We start from the raw sequence: 22,513 nt of genomic DNA, 5'->3' as shown, positions 1-22,513 counted from the left end.
CGAAATGTGGCCCTACATTTCATATTCTGAGGCTCGAAGCTAAATTAAAAATAGCAAGAATATATTTAATATCATCAAATAGTGTGAGTAAAATAGTGGGAAGCTGTAATTATTGTTGTTTTAGAAATGTATATCATTTCAAAGAGGATTTGATACTTGCTGAATTTGATGTTTTATTCACGTCTTAATGACAATGTGCAGACTGGTTGTATAATGTTTTTTTTGAACTGTGAAGAAGATCAGTCATATTTCAAATCTTATGGTTGTTGTCATATGCAGTAGGTGGCGTTTGATCGGGAGCCAACATCGGCGATTGGTGATCCCTTTTAAAGCCAGGCAAAATGTCCTGTTGCATACCGTTAGCATCCTTTTTTCGTATTTGGTGCCAGCTAAAAACGCTCTGTCAGCTTGCCATATCCTGACTATTCTTTGAAATGCTCGTACTGTTTGCTCCTGACTATGAATGAGAGTTCTTTGTACTCTGTTGATGTTGTTCCAAAACAGCGGGAGAGTTGTTGACGTGCTTTCAAAATAGTTTTGTTTCTTCTCGGTGGTGGTCCAAGAGAAACTAGCTTTCCATGGAAAGGGCTTGTATTTTCTTGTCATCTTTTGAGGGACTGGCAAACAGTATTCCACTCCTTAAATCCACTTCTTAAATCCACTTCTTCTGCAGTTCTGTAGTAGCATGGTGACTTCAGCAGGGGTCACACTTCCCCTGCCCGTGTTCCTCCTCTGACTTCTCTCTCCATCCTTACTATAAACTAAGTCACTTATTTTTCACATGCACTGGCATAAGTTTGAGGATAATTTGACGTTTATTGCTTGTTTTAAATGGATTTTAGGGGTTATATTCTCCATTGTAAATCCATCAATCAAATGCAAAGTCGTTTCATACTTTTTTTAAAGCTGTTTCCAACTCTACGTAAATCGATATACGAAGAAAAAAAAAATAGCCTCGAAAGCGCCATTTACAGCCGAATAATAAACGTGCACGGTCGATTTCTACACATGAAAGCACACAATTAACGATTGAATTGTAAACTCTAATGGGCTACTATTTCGAGCATCACAGCACAAAAAAATCGGAATGTGAAAAAGTTCTGAATTGGCAACAATAAGATCTGAAAGCGGAAAGTTTTTGGAGTGACTTGGAGTTCAAGAACAAACCTTTAACTTTCAGTTTCATGTTTCCCTCTATTTTTTTTGCATTCAATAGTTATGGCCATGATTAATCTCCATATCAAAAGAGCTCAACTAAAATGCTTTCACGCACAAACTAAGGTCACGGACAGCTCCGACAAAAAGGACTTGACCACGTGACTTACTAAAAATTCGCCCTTAGTGAAGCCACCAAAACAAGACAGATAATTTGCCATCTGTGGAGGGAAAACATATTCAACAAGTGCAGCTGTTGTAAAACTTCACACCAATTTTATTCTATTTACAGCTGTGCGAATTACATTTATAGACAAATTGTGGTTTTCGGAATAACTGCGGGGTATTTTCTAGCACACCAAATGTCAAAGTGTACGCGATCAGTGATGCTCAAACTAATGTCAAACCCTGTTTTACTATTGAATTCATACACCTTGGGCTAAAAGTCCGTGTATGTCTTCACCTGTCTCTTCGAATTACGGAAAGCAGGCATGAAAGGTGAAAATATCCTTTCATAGACAAAAACGGACGTATTCGACTTTCTGTGAAAGTTGACTCATTTTTGGAAAAGTCTGCATTTAACAGAGCTGCCAAATACTACGAATCTTTCGTATTTTACTACGGAAGTGTTTACCAAATTAGTAATACGCATTTTGTATCAAAATTAGGAAAATAAAAATTAAATTCTACAAGAATGAAAATGAAAATTTTAGTTTTTGGCTCTCCGCTTTAATTTACCGTGACGACTTATTTCGAAACGCAACGTCCAAATAAGTTTGTCATTTTTCACGTTGTCAAAAAGTTCCATTATTTTGAAATTAGCGTGCTAGTTGTCCTGTTTGTGTTTTTTAAAATTGTCCTTACAAGAAATACAGATTGAAAAAAGCTAACTATTTCAAAAGCGTGAGATTAAACAATTAGAATATACCATACAGATATTGAACATTATTTTTGTGCGCATCGCTGTTAAATGCCGCTAGGAAAAAGGGTCACAAAATCAGAAAATTCTCTTTCCGCACTACAAAATATGATTTTTGACATCTGGCTGGTTCCAATATTTGCATAAAAAGACAATCAATTTCTTCCAAATCGACTATTTTCAATTCCCATGGCCCTGATTAAGGAAATCACCAATCCCTGGGTTGTCTCTTTGACCACCTTGCCTGTGGGTTCTAGATTATCTAGCAAGAAAGTCCTTTTGGAAGCAGACCGCATGTGGTCGTCAGCCAGCGTATGTCATCCCACCTTTCCGAGCACTCTCATTATGGCGGATGTTATTACAGCACTCGCTGCTTTTGTGCGAGAAGCTCGGACTATATGGCAGGCGGGCAATTGGCCCGCGGCCACGCTTGCGGCTTTTCCTAGAGATTACTTAAGGTACGGCTCACATGCATCCATGAGTCGGCCAATGAGTCAACAGTGACTGTTCGGAGGTGTTCTTGTCTACGTAGCAGTACGCGATATGTTAAATTGCCAGGAGCTCAGATGTCACTGAATTTCTGGCCATCGCGAACCTAAAACATCTTGGGCTAGATGTGTTTGGTGTGTATATATGCGTGACCAGACATTTCGTCGACGGACAATTCGTCGCCGGACACTTCGTCGCCAGACAGTTATAATAACAGACGAACTTAGGGTTTCGTTAAGAGGGGAGAAATTTGTTTTAGTCGAAGAGGAAGATATCGTTTTAATGGCAACTGACACTAATCTCGATTTATTGGCAAAAAGTATGCACTGGTTTTGCGACGGTACGTTCGATAGTGCACCTGACAACCATCAACTCTATACCAGTGCATACTTTTTGCCAATAAATCGAGATTAGTGTCAGTTGCCATTAAAACGATATCTTCCTCTTCGACTAAAACAAATCTCTCCCCTCTTAACAAAACCCTAAGTTCGTCTGTTATTATAACTGTCTGGCGACGAATTGTCCGTCGACGAAATGTCCGGTCGACGAACTGTCTGGCGACGAAGTGTCCGGCGACGAACTGTCCGGGCACCGTATATATGTATTAAGTCGGAATATAACATCTCTTTCGTGAGAACGAATCAGGCCTACTTTATTACATTTTTATCTATAACGGCTACATAAGTCAGGAATTCCCCAGCGATTTACAGTCTTTGCGCCATTTGGACGGAAGAAACCAAAAATTTGGCCGTCATCCCAACATGATTCATCTCACTGGATATCCATTCTATCTGTAGTTTGAGACACTTGTTGGAAAGAAAACATCCAAGCCAATGAGTCAGTCTTGATCCTTAACATCTCTTGACGTCTCCAAAGGAGAGGTCCATGGGGGCCAGGTGCCAGGTAGACTACCGTGACAGCTCACTCGGGGAGTAATGAAGGGTGACATAGAAATAACAGCTTCCTTGCTTGGGAAACAGATCTCCTTCTGACTCATAGTTCTTTTCTCTATTTCTACTCACTGAAGGGTATCCTCTCTAAACGAGTATTTCCTGGAGTCTATTAGAAGTGGCTTTTTTCGTTCATCTATTTTCCATACCACTTAAGCCTATTCCAGGCGTACGCAGTTGTTTGAGATTTGACACATTTCTATTGTTGATTGACTCATTTTCTCTTTGAAAGTTGGTCAGATTTTTCTCTTTGATCGGAAAGACCATTCGTCTTATATTTTGCCAGATGCAAGTAAGGCAAACGCATGCAATTTTGTCACTGAGTGGCTTCCTAAAAGAAACGGAAACGGAATTCTTTTGACCTTAATCCTATGGAAAATCAATGGCAAGAACCGAAGCTCCGAGTGTCCAAATGCCAGGCTCAACACCTCCAAGGCTTTGGAGATTATCTTCGGTGAAGAGAGAACGAAAATTTCTCTCCACGTGTTTGACGACCTAGTGAGCAACTCCAAGAAATGTCGGATTGTTGCGCTTGTCAACAAAGCTTTGCCCACCAAGTATTAACTCACGTTTTGCTATACGGTCAATGTTGTTTTCTATTTCCGTTCATGTCAATTTTTTCACTTTTAAAATGAAGATGCCACAAAAGCCTGAGTCTTTTCAATCTATTTCTTTGCGTGGAATCTTTAGGAATCAAATGCGTGTTTCAGGAAATCATATTTTAGTATTCGCAACAACTATTTTTGCCGTATAGCGTAGACCACAGGTGTCAAAGTGGCGGCCCGGGGGCTAAATCTGGCCCGCCACATCATTTTGTGCGACCCGGGAAAGTAAATCATGAGTGCCGACGTTCTGTTTTAGGATCAAATTAAAATGAAGATTACAGATGTGTATTATATTTCCTGATTTTCCCCCTTTTAAATCAAAAATTGTAATTTTTTAATCATTTTTTTCCTGTTTTTAGTTCAAAAATCATTTTGTAAAATCTAAAAATATATACAAATATTTTCTGTTTTTCACTATAATATGGAACATAATGATTAAAAGAGATTTTCCTTTACTAAGAAAAAAAAAGCTCAAATAAAAATTGTTTTAGATCTATAAAAAATTGAATATTTAGGGCTTTTGATCCAGTTCTTTTAATCCATTTATAAAAAAAATCATTTTGTAAAATCTAAAAATATATGTATTTAAAAAAAGCTAAAATAAACATTGTTTTAGATCTATACAAACGGAATATTCAGGGCTTTTAATCCAGTTCTTTTAATCAATTTATTAAAAAAATATCTAAATATTATATCTAAAATGGTCCGGCCCACATGAAATCGAGTTGACGTTAATGCGGCCCGCGAACCAACCCGAGTCTGACACCCTTGGCGTAGACTTTATTGAGTCGTCTGATTCGATGTTTGAATCGGAATCAAGCCGGTTGACGGCGCAACTGAATTTGAGGAATGTGATCATTCCGTCGTTAGGAGTTGGAGCTGCTTTTAATATAGAGCTTGGAGTTAGCAAGCTGGCAATAGATGTGCCACTCAAAAGCCTCCTATTCAAAGTCATGGATCATGGCCAGGGACTTTAATGAGACCCTGCTGAATTATGCAACATCCACTGCTGTGGCGGCTCTGATTCCACACTCAGATTCCACGCGATGTACTTTTATCACTCAGGGGAGACAAGGGACGTCAAAGAAAAAAAGCAAAGCCAATTATCTGCGACCTTGTCATTTTTGGGGGAAAATCGAGGGACAATGGCAGGTATGATTTTGGATTTTAAAAAGAATTTGTTGAGATTATTCCTTTGTCAATGTACATTTTTCCCTGTCAATTGAATTGAACGTTTTCATTGTCATTATTCTCAATCAATACAATTTATTGGAGCTTCGTTCATGTTCTAAAACGTTTGATTTCCCGATATCTGCCACAAGATATCACATCGTAATGTCCTGTATTCCATATTGCAACTAGGGATGTCCCAATTACATACTTTTGCATAGGAATCTGAGTCACAAAATTTGGGCAATCTGCCGATTTCGTTATTAGTTCGTATTCTCAAAATCTTTTGGACTACGATTTTTAGTTGAAACCCACGTAACTCCCACCTGACCCCGACACACCCTACAAACTGAATTGAGAACTTTTCTTTCTAATGGCGGAGATTTGTAGCTGACTAAAAAGCAGATCTGAAAGCGAGCTGTTTCGACCTTGGAACTAAAACTAAACTATGAACTAAACCTGCCTGACAGGCAGAACAACCCTGCGGGCTGCAAGGGGGTCCACACCTGTGACACAGCGTTTACACCGTGTGCAAATGTTCTCCCACCTGGATGACACTTATAACGCAAACCTACCATTCATGTTTATATTTAGGCGCCAGGAAACGAAAAATAACGATTTATCCAACTGACGGAATTCCATAAGCCCCGTACTAGCAATGCGCTTCTAAAACTGTAAAATGTCGACTTTTACTAGAAGAGTACAGTGGTACCTCGCGATACGACAGCTCGTCGTACGACATGGTCGTGGTACGACGGAAATTTCGATCGGATAATTCGCCTGAGATACGATCAAAATTTCGTGATGCGACCAAGCCAGGTGGCCATGGCACTGTCTTTTTTGCATCTCATTCGTTTATAAAATATATCTACGAGCACTGGGCGGACTTTGCATTTCCACACCCGTTTTTTTCCCCCATGTTGGTCTACATTTACATACCAGGTAAACAACAATGGATCGGCAGAGTTTTGCAAAGAAAAGATCTGGAATACACTCGGTAATCAGACACGGGGGAAGCGGCAAGTTCCAAACAACTCTTGGTGTGCTCGTTTTGAAGACTCCGGCGGAACGTCCGGGTGGGGTCAACCCATAGAACTAAGGTAAAAAAGATTAAACCAAAATTAGAATTCAGTTTTGTATGAGGTTACATTAAATGTTGAGTGTCTGTATATATTTATCCAAGTTAATTTAAATTTGTTTGTTCGTTTACGAGTGCGTTGTTGCCATGGATAAAGTCCCCCCGAACACCTCCCCCTCGGAACGGATTACGATCGTATATCGAGGTACCACTGTAATGTCATTTGGACCCAATAGCTCTATAATACTTGCTAGCATGCTTCGAGGAAGTTTAGCCGAGAAAAATGGAATGAACAATTTTGACCTGAGGCCCCTTTTAAGCTCTAAAACGACCTGTGAAAAAGTTATAAGACATACATTTATTCATTGCTACTGAGTTGAACATATTCCCCACCATTTTCATAATGCAACATGCATAACGTTGTCATTCTAGATTTGATAGAACAAATCAAGCGAGATATGCCATATATAAAATTGTACTATTTGACTATTATAAATTTCTAATATAATCTATTTTTTGTCTATTTGTAGAAGTAATCGGTTTTATTTTGTCTTCCAATGTTCTATGCAATTAATAGTGTTCCTACATACTCATAAGATTGAGTCATTCAAACATAAATACAAATATTTCCTTACTTTTTACAAGGATTTGTTAAAAGTAACTGATAAACACATTTTGTAGAACATCTGCCTATATTTTATTTTTTATTTTTTGGGCCTCAGCTGCATACGACAGTCAGACGCTTGAGTTGTTCAAATTGTTTATGTTCACACTTCTTGACTCTATTACAATATCAGTATTAAATCATGTTTAATTTACCTGCTGGTTTGATGGTGCGACTTTGGAGAAAGTAAATCACATGCATTCTGTTGGCCAATTGGAAAGACTAGGTAACTTTTCCAGTTTAGTTGAATAGCAAAAAGCCCCGCGGCAATATTCTTTCATGCATGATGACGACGACAATGAAAGTAGTTTAGCGACAGATGTGTGTTATAAAACTTTAATTTTAGTTTAAATATGAGCTGCGCGGTGCCAGACTTAAAACAATGCAGGGAAGCTGCCTTTAAATATTGAAAAAAAAATAGGACTTGATGAGATTTTAGTTTTGTTTTTGTTTTAAACTACTACTGTAAATCAGTGTTTCATAATAATAGACAATTAGAAAGAAAGAAAAAGGAAGGTATCCATTTTATGCATTTCTCGTAAAAAGTTATTAATCTTGAGCGCTTTGATTTTCTCTTATTTTACTCGGCGTCTGCGTATTTATGCTAAATTGATGCTCGGAAAATGTCGCAGAGAGCAAATTAATTCAGTTTCGTACTCGAATATGGATTTTTACACACTAATTAAATGACAGAATCTTGTTAAAGAGTATTCAAAAATGAAGTATCAAGTCTCGCACAGATCCATAATTATTGATATTGTACCAAAAATATAGTTTACGGAACGTTGTAGATCGTAACGGGAGGACTGGAGTCGTGACGGAGAGAATTAAGAACTGGCAGTGTGAAAACACCTTATTCCACCAAAGAACCATTCCAGAATAGAAGGTCAGGGTCACCGTCCCGCAATTGGAAGATTGCTTTGACCTTAGCGTTCAAACAAATGCTTTTTAATCCATCAAATTCGCGCCAAAGCAGGCCTGCGATGCCAAACAAAATCACGAGGCTAAAGAAAGTCATTTCCAAAAAAACCTTTGGGAGGTTTGGGGTGGTATCAGGTCGATCCACTTTGATGTCATTTGATTCTAATTATATTCTTTGAGCTTTCTGCAGAAAAAAAATAGACATTGGTGTATTATTACGTGGTCTATCTACTTCAGTCTTGTATTTTTTTCAAGTTTCCTGTTAACCATTCAAGAGATTCTGTATTTATGAATCGTCAATGTCAAGAAACATCGTCAGACGAGTCAAATTCTATGAATGTGTGTCCTTTGCAGGGACTACCATTAAGTCTGACTAATTCAGGAGACAATGGAAGAAAGTTTGAGCTAAGCAGTTATTACAGCAGCCTAATTAGGAGGCTTGAGGAAAGGGCGCATGCAGCAGTGGAGCTACTTAAAGAACAAATTAGTCGAGAGCCACAGCAAGAAACAATTTCTCTTCCAAACTGCGACAGCCGCTACAGAATGTTTCATCTGAATGCAGCTGTCCATTCAATAGTGTGTAATAACTATAATTTTGCTTAAATTAAAACATGATTTTTTTGTGCAGTCGTTTTTGCAAGAACGAGAAGTATTGAAGTATCCTTACCAGATATGGGTTAACTTTTGCAATAACCACCATGGAAAGATTGGAATTTGTTTAATATTACTGTGGGTGGTACGGCCTTGGACTCACAGTTTTGGGGTCGAGGGGTCGATCCTAGGTGGGTCCTCACTGTGTGGAGTTTGCCGTGACCGGACGTTTGGTCGAAAGTCGTTTGGTAGAACGGACGTTTGGTAGAACGGACGTTTGGTAGAACGGACGTTTGGTCGCCGGGTTCGCTTGCTGTCAAATTATGACAGAGTTTACTGTTGATATTTTGATATTAGATATTTAGATATTAAACTCACTCTCTTTTTCTCATGATTATAATTTTGAGAGCAGGTTTCAACAGTAACAACCCGGCGACCAAACGTCCGGTCGACCAAACGTCCGGTCGACCAAACGTCCGTTCGACCAAACGTCCGTTCGACCAAACGTCCGGTCGACCGAACGTCTTTCGACGACACGTCCGAGTACCGTTCTTCCCGGGATGCGTGGGTTTTCTCCAGGTACTCCGGTTTCCTCCCACATCCCAAAAACAAGTCAATCAACAAAGTCTGAGTCTTTGTTTCCAATGGAAACCAATAGTAGGCCATTTGTTTAGAGACAAAGTAAAGTCATTTGTACGGTATTCTCATCGGAGAATGTCCTTTAATGGATTTTTAATGGCCTCTTATAGATGCACGGAGGTGAACAAATGAAAATGAGAGGCGGGGATGGGGATCTAGCTAATACATTTTCATAATGACATTACGTCTACAGGCAGAAAAGGAAGGCGACTTTAAAAAGGCCTGATCTCCATTCCGACCCCATCCAGGAAATGGAAGCTCAAGGACAGGCCGTGACCTTTACAAAGACCTTGCAAATGGAATTGACCAGTCTGATCTAGTCTGATTGGAATGTGGCAGGTGTGGCAGAACACTACACCAACGGTCCCAAACCCTGGCCCAAATATTCACGATTTTAATCCTGCACTCCTACTTGAAATTAGAAAAGTTGTTCTAATATTAACAAATAATCGTATTATGCTCGAGACTTGCTTTTTTTGCCGTCCTTAAACATTTTCTCTTCGATATAATTAACCCTCCAATGTTAAATTTAGCTTTTTACCTCTATATTTCCAGTGAAGCTGAATTCTGGGTCACCTTCATGTCACGTAATGTTTCGCTATATCGTGTCTGAAGGCAGTTTTATCGTCGGCGCCAAAGGCAAAAGAAAGAAAAACAAAAACCCTCCTGCACGCTTTTTTCCCTTTTCATTTTTAACCAGCAAATGGACAAAGGGGAATGTAATTTTCCTTTAAATCCATGACAAAACACATGTTAAAACATGGTTGTACTAATGGTAAGTAAATCTTTATATGGAGTGGATGGGGTCACTTACCTTAAAGTTGAGTCTGGTTGGCCTAACAAACAGTTCAGGTGTCCATATTGTCCAAATTGTATTAGAAGGATATTCACACAAAAATGCATGCAGTTCATTAGCCTGTAAAATAATAATAATAATAATTGAATTTATAACATTAAAAATAATAATAATAATTTTGCTTGGACTTCCCCAAAAGCACGGGTACTTACTTTTCAGATTAGGTGTCCATATTGTATTATAAGAATATTCACACCAAAAGGCATGCAGTTTATTAGCCTGTAAAAAAAAATGGATAACATTAAAAATAAATTAAAAAAAGGAAAAATAAAGCAAATGGATTAAAATAACTGGATTAAAAGCCCTGAATATTCAGTTATTTTTATAGATCTAAAACAATGTTAATTTTAGCTTTTTATATATTTTTTTAGATTTTACAAAAGGATTTTTGAACTAAAAACAGAAAAAAATGATTAAAAAATGACAATTATTGATTTAAAAGGGGGAAAATCAGGAAATTGAATATACATCAATACTCTTCATTTTAATTTGATCCTAAAACAGAAAGTCGACACTCATCATTTACTTTCCCGGGCCACACAAAATGCTGCGGCGGGCTATATTTGGCCCCCGGGCCGGCACTTTGACACGTGTTTTACACTATCGTACTTCCCCAAAAGCATGAAAACCAACATTGTACAGGCTACTTTTTAGATTAGGTGTCCATATTGTATTATAAGAAGAAAGTACAAGAAAGTATAAGAAAAACAATCACAAATTAAACCAGATTACATTAAACTTTAAAAATAAATGTCATTTTACTCAGTCTTCCCTCAAATCACAAAAACCGCCATCGTATATGCCAGTCGACTACTTTTCAGATAACCCTATTTGCTCTTGACAAATGTACCACATTTCTCCCGTAAATACTTTTATGAATCAATTAGACACGTTTGTCTTGAACCGCGTTTTTCATTTCACGAACCATGAATTCAAAATGTGTTTGTTCTAGCTTTAGGGCTTCCTCGCATTGTCTTTCAACGGGCCGTGAAAGCTGCTTGGACCAAAGCCATGCATGTGCACATGTACCTGCAAAAAAAATAAAAATAAATACACATTATTAATGAAGCAACCAGCAAAGGACGACACATGACGACGTCCCAGACATGGTGAGTTTATCGCTTTCGCTTGATTGCACAGCCGATGGAAGGGATTTTGATTTTCTACTCGGGCTGTGGGTTGAGATTTGCTTTTGTTATCTCGGCTTGGCAGTAAAATAAGCACCTATTCTCTCAGCCTTCATTTAAACCAATTCGTGTTGAATTGAATCCAACAGTCTGAACCGTACACGTGTTCAGTTGGTTATTGCGCCATTTGCTGCTCATTTTCTTCCAACGTCTCAAAGGGGGAAAAATGATTCTCATGGATTAGACGTTTTAAATATATCACAACTCGTTTAGAAAATACTGTAGATACGGACTTCCCCTTATCTCCCATGAGAGGATGGATAAAGTCTATTTTTGGGAGTCTGTACCGCTCGGAGGTTATTTTTTTTTACGTTACGTGGATCCAGATTATGGGATACGTGTAGTCATGTGGCATCTAGGGGATTTGCGGCTTGGGGTGTCCGTCCGTCCGTGGCTTTTGAGTCTTTGTTTTGTGATTTATGGTTTTTTTTCTTTTCGAGCTCGTGTGCTTGAACGAGAATTTTTTTTCACACAAACATGACTCACAAAGTCATTTTTTTTTCAAGGCCACCACGCACTGCATCACTGTAATCAAAACAGTTGAATACAGTGACCCGTGCTTATATACATGTAATTTAAGCAAGGATTTGATTGTTGAAAGCATTGGAAATTAAGGTTTTAAATAATGTGTGTTTGGAATAGAGCCTTGATTAAAAATGTAGGTCATGATTTACAGTTTATAATTAGGATTTTGGAAGTATTTATTTATTTACATTGTAGCCTTCACAAAAGGTCAGTATGAACAGAATAAGATAAATTCATAAGTAATGATGAATTTTGTATGTTGATCCGTTTTTTTTGTAATTCAATAATTTGTGGGAAAAAAATACTTAGTTAGCGGCAATGTATTTCTTTAGGTCTACAGCACGTGTCAAAGTAAATCATGAGTGGTGACTTTCTGTTTTAGGATCAAATTAAAATGAAGAGTATAGATGTATATTAAATTTCCTGATTTTCCGCCTTTTAAATCAATAATTGTAAATTTTTTAATCCATTTTTTCTGTGTTTTTAGTTCAAAAATCATTTTGTAAAATCTAAAAATATATAAAAAAAGCTAAAATAAACATTGTTTTAGATCTATTAAAAAATGAATATTCAGGGCTTTTAATCCAATTCTTTTAATCCATTTATAAAAAAGAAATTCTAAATATTATATCTAAAATGGTCCGGCCCACATGAAATCGAGTTGACGTTAACGCGGCCCGCGAACCAACCCAAGTCTGACACCCCTGGTCTACAGAATCAGACTGAAAATGTAATGAAATTAGCGAAGGGAAAATTTGCATACTTATTTTAACACCAACATTCTCAAAAGTGGCGCCAAATGTTAGCTGTTATAAGTTGAATTGTAGCTCTATTAAAGACATCTGTTCTCGCAGTGAATATGGATGGTTAAATTGAGCGGGCAGATGTGAATTGGAGTTACATGCAAATTAAAATGCCATCCATTGGAAAGCATTAAAAAAAAAGTGTTGGTAACCTTTCAGATTGCTAAAGGCAACAGTAGTCCGTAAAGATAAAATCTTTGCAGTCATCAGTGCACGTGGACTGGCTCGACTGCATCCATATCGGTCGGAGCTCTCGTGTGGATCATTTGGCCAGATGGCAAAATGGAATGCGTCATTTTCAAAAGCCCACAACTCACATGGCATAAAAAAATCATCAAATTTCGCAACTGATTGGCTTATTTAAATAAAAAAACGGAACGGGAACCTCTTAACATTGCAATCAAACAAAAATTAATGTAAGAAAAATCCTTCAATCATTGTCATTAATTCCTCAAAACAAGCGATTCAAGGAATTTTAAATATGAGATCCTTAAATAGCATTTTAAATATGAGATATCCACTGTACGAATCTAGAATAATTGTAAAGAGGGTTTTTTAAATAAGGATTAAAAGTGGGGAGAGAAATATAATACAGCTTTGTAAAGATAGATGAAATGAGTGTGTACTGTGTGACATGTTTTGAGCACAGACGCGACTGATAAATAAATAAGAGAAAAATCATTTGGTGACGGTGCGGAGACTCACGGCCATGACGCTTGTCAAATCTGTTCGCAGAGTTGTCATCTTGTGTAACCTGCTGCGCAAGGCCGCTGGAGCTGTGAGAGGATGATGCCATTACGCCAAAGACTGCAAAGGCAAAAGGGAAAAAAAAAGGATGGAAGGAAAAGCTCAATGGCCTCCGTCGGTATTTGTAAAGAATCCAGTCCAAAAGCTTCAGGGATGAGTCACCGCATCTTACTTTGTTAAGATGGCCGAGGCTTTGAAATGTTTGGCCGGCTTGCAACGTTCATTTACGAGACTATTGAGACAAGGGATAGGAGAAAAAAGCAGTTGTCATAGCATCCATTGTGTAATGGTTATGTTTAGTAACATATCGGGAACAAAGAAATGAAGGTTTTGTGACCTTTCAAAGCATGTTTAGAAGAGCAGATGACCTTCAACATTTACAGTAATCCCTCGAATATCGCGGGTAATGCAGACCAGACATAAACGAAAAACCGCAAAGTAGGATCATCCCCATTATAACTACAACAATACATGTTTTCGTGCCTGTGCAGAATTACAAGTGTATATTTACTAAATATTACCGTGTGCGGTCGATTGGTCGCCGGTCTTTTGGTCGCCGTCTCTTGGTCGCCGGTCTTTTGGTCGCCGGTCTTTTGGTCGCCCGTTGTCGCGGTCTGGGCGACCAAAAAACCGGCGACCAAAAGACCGACGACAAAACAAGGTAAAACAACACGGTCTACGCATCAATAAAAGCCAACAATGGCCATGAGCAGTTTCACTGAGCCGACATATGAGTGTATAAGAGTTTGTATGTACATGCGTTGTCCCTTTAAGAAGCGACATCAGTCAGGGTCTTAACCAGTTCTCCAACAAAAAACAATAAAAGTCCGGGAAATTTAGAGCTTTTCTTTAGCCTAATAATTAATAAAGCATTAAGTATGACTAAATAGTAATTGGCAGTTTGTATTTAGGGAATTTGAGCAACGATTTAAATGGTAATTATCACTTACCTTCCGCGACCAAAAGACCGGCGACCAATCGACCGGGTACCAATACTACAGCTATAAGCATGTCAAAAGACTGTAATGAATTAATATCTAAATATGATTTATATATTTAAAAATGTAATTACTTTGAATAGTGTACTCACAGTGAAAATAGTTCCTCTTCGCTTGATATAAATCTAAAAAAAAACAGGTCAATGGGAGTTTTAGTCCAAGTCCTTTGTCTTCTTGTGGCCATGGGTCCATTGGAGAAAAATTAAACTAAATAAAACTAAATTTCAAACAGTGTTGCTTCTAATTAATAAGAGTTCAACTTGAATTTATTTCTTAACAGCCCACAGCCGATATTTCCAGGAATATATTTGAGTTGGAAACTGGATGCTTTAATTAATTTTAAGTAAAAATGAGTAAAAAAAATGCCAGAAGGGAAATAACACTTGTATTTAGTTCAATTATTATTATTATTATTTTAGGATAATGCACAAAGAAAGGAATAAGTGTTGAGATCCCCATAGTATAGCAAGGCATTTTTTCTCTAAAAACGACATAGTATAGTAAGGCTTTTTTTCATAAAAAACAACATAGTATAGTAAGGCTTTTTTCCTTAAAAACGACATAGTATAGTAAGGCTGTTTTCCTTAAAAACCGACATAGTATGGTAAGGCTTTTTTCCTTAAGAAACGACATAGTATAGTAAGGCTTTTTTTCTTAAAAAAAACGACATAGTATAGTAAGGCTTTTTTTCTTAAAAAATGACATAGTATAGTAAGGCTTTTTTTCTTAAAAAACGACATAGTATAGTAAGGCTTTTTTTTCATAAAAAATGACAGTATAGTAAGGCATTTTTTCTCTAAAAACGACATAGTATAGTAAGGCTTTTTTTCATAAAAAACGACATAGTATAGTAAGTCTTTTTTCCCATAAAAAATGACATAGTATAGTAAGGCTTTTTGCTTTAAAAAAACGACATAGTATAGTAAGGCTTTTTTCCTTAAAAACGACATAGTATGGTAAGGCTTTTTTCCTTAAGAAACGACATAGTATAGTAAGGCTGTTTTCCTTAAAAAACGACATAGTATGGTAAGGCTTTTTTCCTTAAGAAACGACATAGTATAGTAAGGCTTTTTTCTTAAAAAAAACGACATAGTATAGTAAGGCTTTTTTTTCTTAAAAACGACATAGTATAGTAAGGCTTTTTTTCATAAAAAAATGACATAGTATAGTAAGGCATTTTTTCTCTAAAAACGACATAGTATAGTAAGTCTTTTTTTCCCATAAAAAACGACATAGTATAGTAAGGCTTTTTTCTTTAAAAACGACATAGTATAGTAAGGCTTTTTTCTTTAAAAAACGACATAGTATAGTAAGGCTTTTTTCCTTAAAAACAACATAGTATAGTAAGGCTGTTTTCCTTAAAAAACGACATAGTATGGTAAGGCTTTTTTCCTTAAGAAACGACATAGTATAGTAAGGCTTTTTTCTTAAAAAAAACGACATAGTATAGTAAGGCTTTTTTTTCTTAAAAACGACATAGTATAGTAAGGCTTTTTTTCTTAAAAAACGACATAGTATAGTAAGGCTTTTTTTTCTTAAAAACGACATAGTATAGTAAGGCTTTTTTTCTTAAAAAATGACATAGTATAGTAAGGCTTTTTTTCTTAAAAAACGACATAGTATAGTAAGGCATTTTTTCTTAAAAAACGACATAGTATAGTAAGGCTTTTTTTCTTAAGAAACAACATAGTATAGTAAGGCATTTTTTCTCTAAAAACGACATAGTATAGTAAGGCTTTTTTTCATAAAAAACGACAGAGTATAGTAAGTATTTTTTTCCCATAAAAAAACGACATAGTATAGTAAGGCTTTTTTTCTTAAAAAACGACATAGTATAGTAAGGCTTTTTTTCATAAAAAATGACATAGTATAGTAAGGGTTTTTTTCATAAAAAACGACATAGTATAGTAAGTGTTTTTTTCCCATAAAAAATGACATAGTATAGTAAGGCTTTTTTCTTAAAAAAACGACATAGTATAGTAAGGCTTTTTTCCTTAAAAACGACATAGTATAGTAAGGCTGTTTTCCTTAAAAAACGACATAGTATGGTAAGGCTTTTTTCTTAAAAAATGACATAGTATAGTAAGGCTTTTTTCCTTAAGAAACGACATAGTATAGTAAGGCTTTTTTCTTAAAAAACGACATAGTATAGTAAGGCTTTTTTTCTTAAGAAACAACATAGTATAGTAAGGCTTTTTTTTCTTAAGAAACAACATAGTATAGTAAGGCTTTTTTCTTAAAAAACGACATAGTATAGTAAGGCTTTTTTTCTTAAAAAAATACATAGTATAGTAAGGCTTTTTTCTTAAAAAAAACGACATAGTATAGTAAGGCTTTTTTTCTTAAAAAATGACATAGTATAGTAAGGCTTTTTTTCTTAAAAAATGACATAGTATAGTAAGGCTGTTTTCCTTAAAAAACGACATAGTATGGTAAGGCTTTTTTCCTTAAAAACGACATAGTATAGTAAGGCTGTTTTCCTTAAAATACGACATAGTATGGTAAGGCTTTTTGCCTTAAGAAACGACATAGTATAGTAAGGCTTTTTTTCTTAAAAAACGACATAGTATAGTAAGGCTTTTTTTCATAAAAAATGACATAGTATAGTAAGGCTTTTTTCTTAAAAAACGACATAGTATAGTAAGGCTTTTTTTCATAAAAAAATGACATAGTATAGTAAGGCATTTTTTCTCTAAAAACGACATAGTATAGTAAGGCTTTTTTTCATAAAAAATGACATAGTATAGTAAGGCATTTTTTCTCTAAAAACCACATAGTATAGTAAGGCTTTTTTTCCTAAAAAACGACATAGTATAGTAAGGCTTTTTTTCTTAAAAAACGACATAGTATAGTAAGGCTTTTTTTCATAAAAAATGACATAGTATAGTAAGGCATTTTTTCTCTAAAAACCACATAGTATAGTAAGGCTTTTTTTCCTAAAAAACGACATAGTATAGTAAGGCTTTTTTTCTTAAAAAACGACATAGTATAGTAAGGCTTTTTTTTCTTAAAAACGACATAGTATAGTAAGGCTTTTTTTCTTAAAAAACGACATAGTATAGTAAGGCTTTTTTCTTAAGAAACAACATAGTATAGTAAGGCATTTTTTTCTCTAAAAACGACATAGTATAGTAAGGCTTTTTTTCATAAAAAATGACATAGTATAGTAAGGCATTTTTTCTCTAAAAAAACACATAGTATAGTAAGGCTTTTTTTCCTAAAAAACGACATAGTATAGTAAGGCTTTTTTTCTTAAAAAACGACATAGTATAGTAAGGCTTTATTTCTTAAAAACGACATAGTATAGTAAGTCTTTTTTTCCCATAAAAAACGACATAGTATAGTAAGGCTTTTTTCTTTAAAAAACGACATAGTATAGTAAGGCTTTTTTTCTTAAAAAACGACATAGTATAGTAAGGCTTTTTTCTTAAAAAAAACGACATAGTATAGTAAGGCTTTTTTTCTTAAAAAATGACATAGTATAGTAAGGCTTTTTTTCTTAAAAAATGACATAGTATAGTAAGGCTTTTTTTCTTAAAAACGACATAGTATAGTAAGGCTTTTTTTCTTAAAAAAACGACATAGTATAGTAAGGCTTTTTTCTTAAAAAACGACATAGTATAGTAAGGCTTTTTTCCTTAAAAACGACATAGTATAGTAAGGCTGTTTTCCTTAAAAAACGACATAGTATGGTAAGGCTTTTTTCCTTAAAAACGACATAGTATAGTAAGGCTGTTTTCCTTAAAATACGACATAGTATGGTAAGGCTTTTTGCCTTAAGAAACGACATAGTATAGTAAGGCTTTTTTTCTTAAAAAACGACATAGTATAGTAAGGCTTTTTTTCATAAAAAATGACATAGTATAGTAAGGCTTTTTTTCTTAAAAAACGACATAGTATAGTAAGGCTTTTTTTCATAAAAAATGACATAGTATAGTAAGGCATTTTTTCTCTAAAAACGACATAGTATAGTAAGGCTTTTTTTCATAAAAAATGACATAGTATAGTAAGGCATTTTTTCTCTAAAAACCACATAGTATAGTAAGGCTTTTTTTCCTAAAAAACGACATAGTATAGTAAGGCTTTTTTTCTTAAAAAACGACATAGTATAGTAAGGCTTTTTTTCATAAAAAATGACATAGTATAGTAAGGCATTTTTTCTCTAAAAACCACATAGTATAGTAAGGCTTTTTTTCCTAAAAAACGACATAGTATAGTAAGGCTTTTTTTCTTAAAAAACGACATAGTATAGTAAGGCTTTTTTTTCTTAAAAACGACATAGTATAGTAAGGCTTTTTTTCTAAAAAAACGACATAGTATAGTAAGGCTTTTTTTCTTAAGAAACAACATAGTATAGTAAGGCATTTTTTCTCTAAAAACGACATAGTATAGTAAGGCTTTTTTTCATAAAAAATGACATAGTATAGTAAGGCATTTTTTCTCTAAAAAACACATAGTATAGTAAGGCTTTTTTTCCTAAAAAACGACATAGTATAGTAAGGCTTTTTTTCTTAAAAAACGACATAGTATAGTAAGGCTTTATTTCTTAAAAACGACATAGTATAGTAAGTCTTTTTTTCCCATAAAAAACGACATAGTATAGTAAGGCTTTTTTCTTTAAAAAACGACATAGTATAGTAAGGCTTTTTTTCTTAAAAAACGACATAGTATAGTAAGGCTTTTTTCTTTAAAAAACGACAGTATAGTAAGGCTTTTTTTCCTAAAAAACGACATAGTATAGTAAGGCTTTTTTTCTTAAAAAACGACATAGTATAGTAAGGCTTTTTTTCATAAAAAATGACATAGTATAGTAAGGCTTTTTTTCATAAAAAACGACATAGTATAGTAAGGCTTTTTTTCTTAAAAAACGACATAGTATAGTAAGGCTTTTTTTCTTAAAAACGACATAGTATAGTAAGGCTTTTTTTCTTAAAAAATGACATAGTATAGTAAGGCTTTTTTCTTAAAAAACGACATAGTATAGTAAGGCTTTTTTTTCATAAAAAACGACATAGTATAGTAAGGCTTTTTTTCTTAAAAAACGACATAGTATAGTAAGGCTTTATTTCTTAAAAACGACATAGTATAGTAAGGCTTTTTTTCTTAAAAAACGACATAGTATAGTAAGGCTTTTTTTCTTAAAAAACGACATAGTATAGTAAGGCTTTTTTTCATAAAAAATGACATAGTATAGTAAGGCATTTTTTCTCTAAAAACGACATAGTATAGTAAGGCTTTTTTTCTTAAAAAACGACATAGTATAGTAAGTCTTTTTTTCCCATAAAAAACGACATAGTATAGTAAGGCTTTTTTTCATAAAAAATGACATAGTATAGTAAGGCATTTTTTCTCTAAAAACGACATAGTATAGTAAGGCTTTTTTTCTTAAAAAACGACATAGTATAGTAAGTCTTTTTTTCCCATAAAAAACGACATAGTATAGTAAGGCTTTTTTCTTTAAAAAACGACATAGTATAGTAAGGCTTTTTTCCTTAAAAACGACATAGTATAGTAAGGCTGTTTTCCTTAAAAAACGACATAGTATGGTAAGGCTTTTTTCCTTAAGAAACGACATAGTATAGTAAGGCTTTTTTCTTTAAAAAAACGACATAGTATAGTAAGGCTTTTTTTTCTTAAAAACGACAGTATAGTAAGGCTTTTTTTCTTAAAAAACGACATAGTATAGTAAGGCTTTTTTTTCTTAAAAACGACATAGTATAGTAAGGCTTTTTTTCTTAAAAAATGACATAGTATAGTAAGGCTTTTTTTCTTAAAAAACGACATAGTATAGTAAGGCATTTTTTCTTAAAAAACGACATAGTATAGTAAGGCTTTTTTTCTTAAGAAACAACATAGTATAGTAAGGCATTTTTTCTCTAAAAACGACATAGTATAGTAAGGCTTTTTTTCATAAAAAATGACATAGTATAGTAAGGCATTTTTTCCTCTAAAAACCACATAGTATAGTAAGGCTTTTTTTCATAAAAAATGACATAGTATAGTAAGGCATTTTTTCTCTAAAAACGACATAGTATAGTAAGGCTTTTTTTCATAAAAAACAACATAGTATAGTAAGGCTTTTTTCCTTAAAAACGACATAGTATAGTAAGGCTGTTTTCCTTAAAAAACGACATAGTATGGTAAGGCTTTTTTCTTAAAAAACGACATAGTATAGTAAGGCTTTTTTCCTTAAGAAACGACATAGTATAGTAAGGCTTTTTTCTTAAAAAACGACATAGTATAGTAAGGCTTTTTTTCTTAAGAAACAACATAGTAAGTCTTTTTTCTTTTTTGTTTTGGTCTGTCTTTTTTTGGCAGGTCGCCGAATGCCGTGGCTTTTAACTCTCACAGTTGAAATTTGTGTTCTGTATCTCACTTGATTTAAAATGACGCCATCTTTTCCATGGCCTTCCATTGTACGAGCCCTGGAGTAGATGGAGAGTGCCTGCCTGCCTGCCTGCCCCCATTTTCCCATGCTAAATTTAACGTCACCATTTATCTTATAGTTTAACATCCTCTTCCATGGACGTCTGGAGTGAAGGCCTTCAGAGCCGCAACTCTTATTGGCGAGGGGAGCGGAATCTCATGAATAATGCAAGATCTGCTGTGTGTGAGTCAGACAGCCCGGTCTGCTTCACCACTTCGCATGCCGCTTATGGAAATGGATGTCGACCGCAAATGATCACGTTGACGCAAAAGGAACGAAGACGACCAAGCGTGGACAAGTGGAAAATGGATGACGTCCAAAAGGTTCAAAAGGGCGTTTCATTCACAAGTGGCGTCCTCACAAACCGTGGATACAAGTGGAAACAAGTGTTTCTGGGGTCGATCCCAGGTGGATCCTCACTTGCAAACAAACCACGAGAAGCAAGCACCGACAAACACAGAAGGTCCCGTTTTAATAGACTGTTAGCTCGCCGTGCCAAGGAAAATGTGACACAAGGCCAACTTAATGTCATCGGGCGTTTCGGTGTGCAGTAGTACTTCCTCGGGCTAACCGTGACTCAAGCTTACACCTAACTGGTTTTTATTTCTATCAGGTAGAGGGTAAAATGTGCCAAAAAAAATGACCATGTATAAATTACATAGTATAGTAAGGCTTTTTTCTTAAAAAACGACCATGTATAGTAAGGCTTTTTTCTTTAAAAACGACCATGAATAGTAAGGCTTTTTTCTTAAAAAACGACATAGTATAGTAAGGCTTTTTTTCTTAAAAACGACATAGTATAGTAAGGCTTTTTTTTTTAAAAAACGACAGTAAAGTAAGGCTTTTTTTCTTAAAAAATGACATAGTATAGTAAGGCTTTTTTCTTAAAAAAACGACATAGTATAGTAAGGCTTTTTTCTTAAAAAACGACATAGTATAGTAAGGCTTTTTTTCTTAAAAAATGACATAGTATAGTAAGGCTTTTTTCTTAAAAGACGACATAGTATAGTAAGGCTTTTTTCTTAAAAAACGATCATTTATAGTAAGGCTTTTTTCTTAAAAAACGACATAAAAACGACCATGTATTGTAAGGCTTTTTTCTTAAAAACGACCATGTATAGTAAGGCTTTTGTCATTAAAAAATGACCATGTATACTAAGGCTTTTTTCCATGAAAGATGATCATGTATAGTAATGCTTTATTTCTGTAAAAAAATGACCATGTGTATATAGTAAGGCTTTTTTCATGAAAAAAGGATCATGTATCATAGGGCTTTTTTCATTAAAATATGACCATGTGTATGTAGTAAGGCTTTTTTAAAGAAAAAATCACCATGTATGGTCAGGCTTTTTTTGTTAAAATATGATCGTATATATATATACTAAGGCTTTTTTCCATGAAAAATGATCATGTGTAGTAATGCTTTATTTCTGTAAAAAATGACCATGTAAAGTAATGTTTTTTTCATTAAAAATGACCATGTATAGTAAATCTTTTTTCATTAAAAAATGACCATGTATAGTAAGGCTTTTTTCATTAAAAAATTACCATGTATAGTAAGGCTTTTTTTCATAAAAAACGACATAGTATAGTAAGTCTTTTTTTCCCATAAAAAACGACATAGTATAGTAAGGCTTTTTTCTTTAAAAAACGACATAGTATAGTAAGGCTTTTTTTCTTAAAAAACGACATAGTATAGTAAGGCTTTTTTTCCCTAAAAAACGACATAGTATAGTAAGGCTTTTTTTTCATAAAAAACGACATAGTATAGTAAATCTTTCTTTCCCAT

At 34.7% G+C, this 22,513-nt stretch overlaps 1 protein-coding gene across 5 annotated transcripts in view; it reads right to left on the bottom strand.

Moving 5' to 3' along the window:
• The window catches only part of LOC144091242 (uncharacterized), a 52,896-nt gene that overhangs the window by 4,389 nt on the left and 25,994 nt on the right, over nt 1-22,513 (bottom strand). For 2 of the 5 annotated variants that reach the window (XM_077623431.1, XM_077623434.1), the window contains exons 2-5: nt 13,258-13,359; nt 10,963-11,066; nt 10,190-10,256; nt 9,996-10,097 (exon numbers count right to left, since the gene is read on the bottom strand). In XM_077623431.1, the coding sequence (XP_077479557.1) occupies nt 10,093-10,097; nt 10,190-10,256; nt 10,963-11,066; nt 13,258-13,359 (278 nt within the window). In that variant the 3' untranslated portion in view covers nt 9,996-10,092. Of the gene's footprint in view, nt 1-1,325; nt 1,377-6,227; nt 6,384-9,995; nt 10,098-10,189; nt 10,257-10,962; nt 11,067-13,257; nt 13,360-13,471; nt 13,532-22,513 lie in introns of all 5 variants that reach the window. The other 3 variants (XM_077623435.1, XM_077623433.1, XM_077623432.1) reach the window with 3 other exon arrangements.

The sequence above is a fragment of the Stigmatopora argus genome, chromosome 16 (assembly GCF_051989625.1).
Source record: "Stigmatopora argus isolate UIUO_Sarg chromosome 16, RoL_Sarg_1.0, whole genome shotgun sequence".
Lineage (NCBI taxonomy): Eukaryota > Metazoa > Chordata > Actinopteri > Syngnathiformes > Syngnathidae > Stigmatopora > Stigmatopora argus.
The sequence above is the reverse complement of the archived record's forward strand: the minus strand, read 5'-3'. Positions and strand labels throughout refer to the sequence as shown.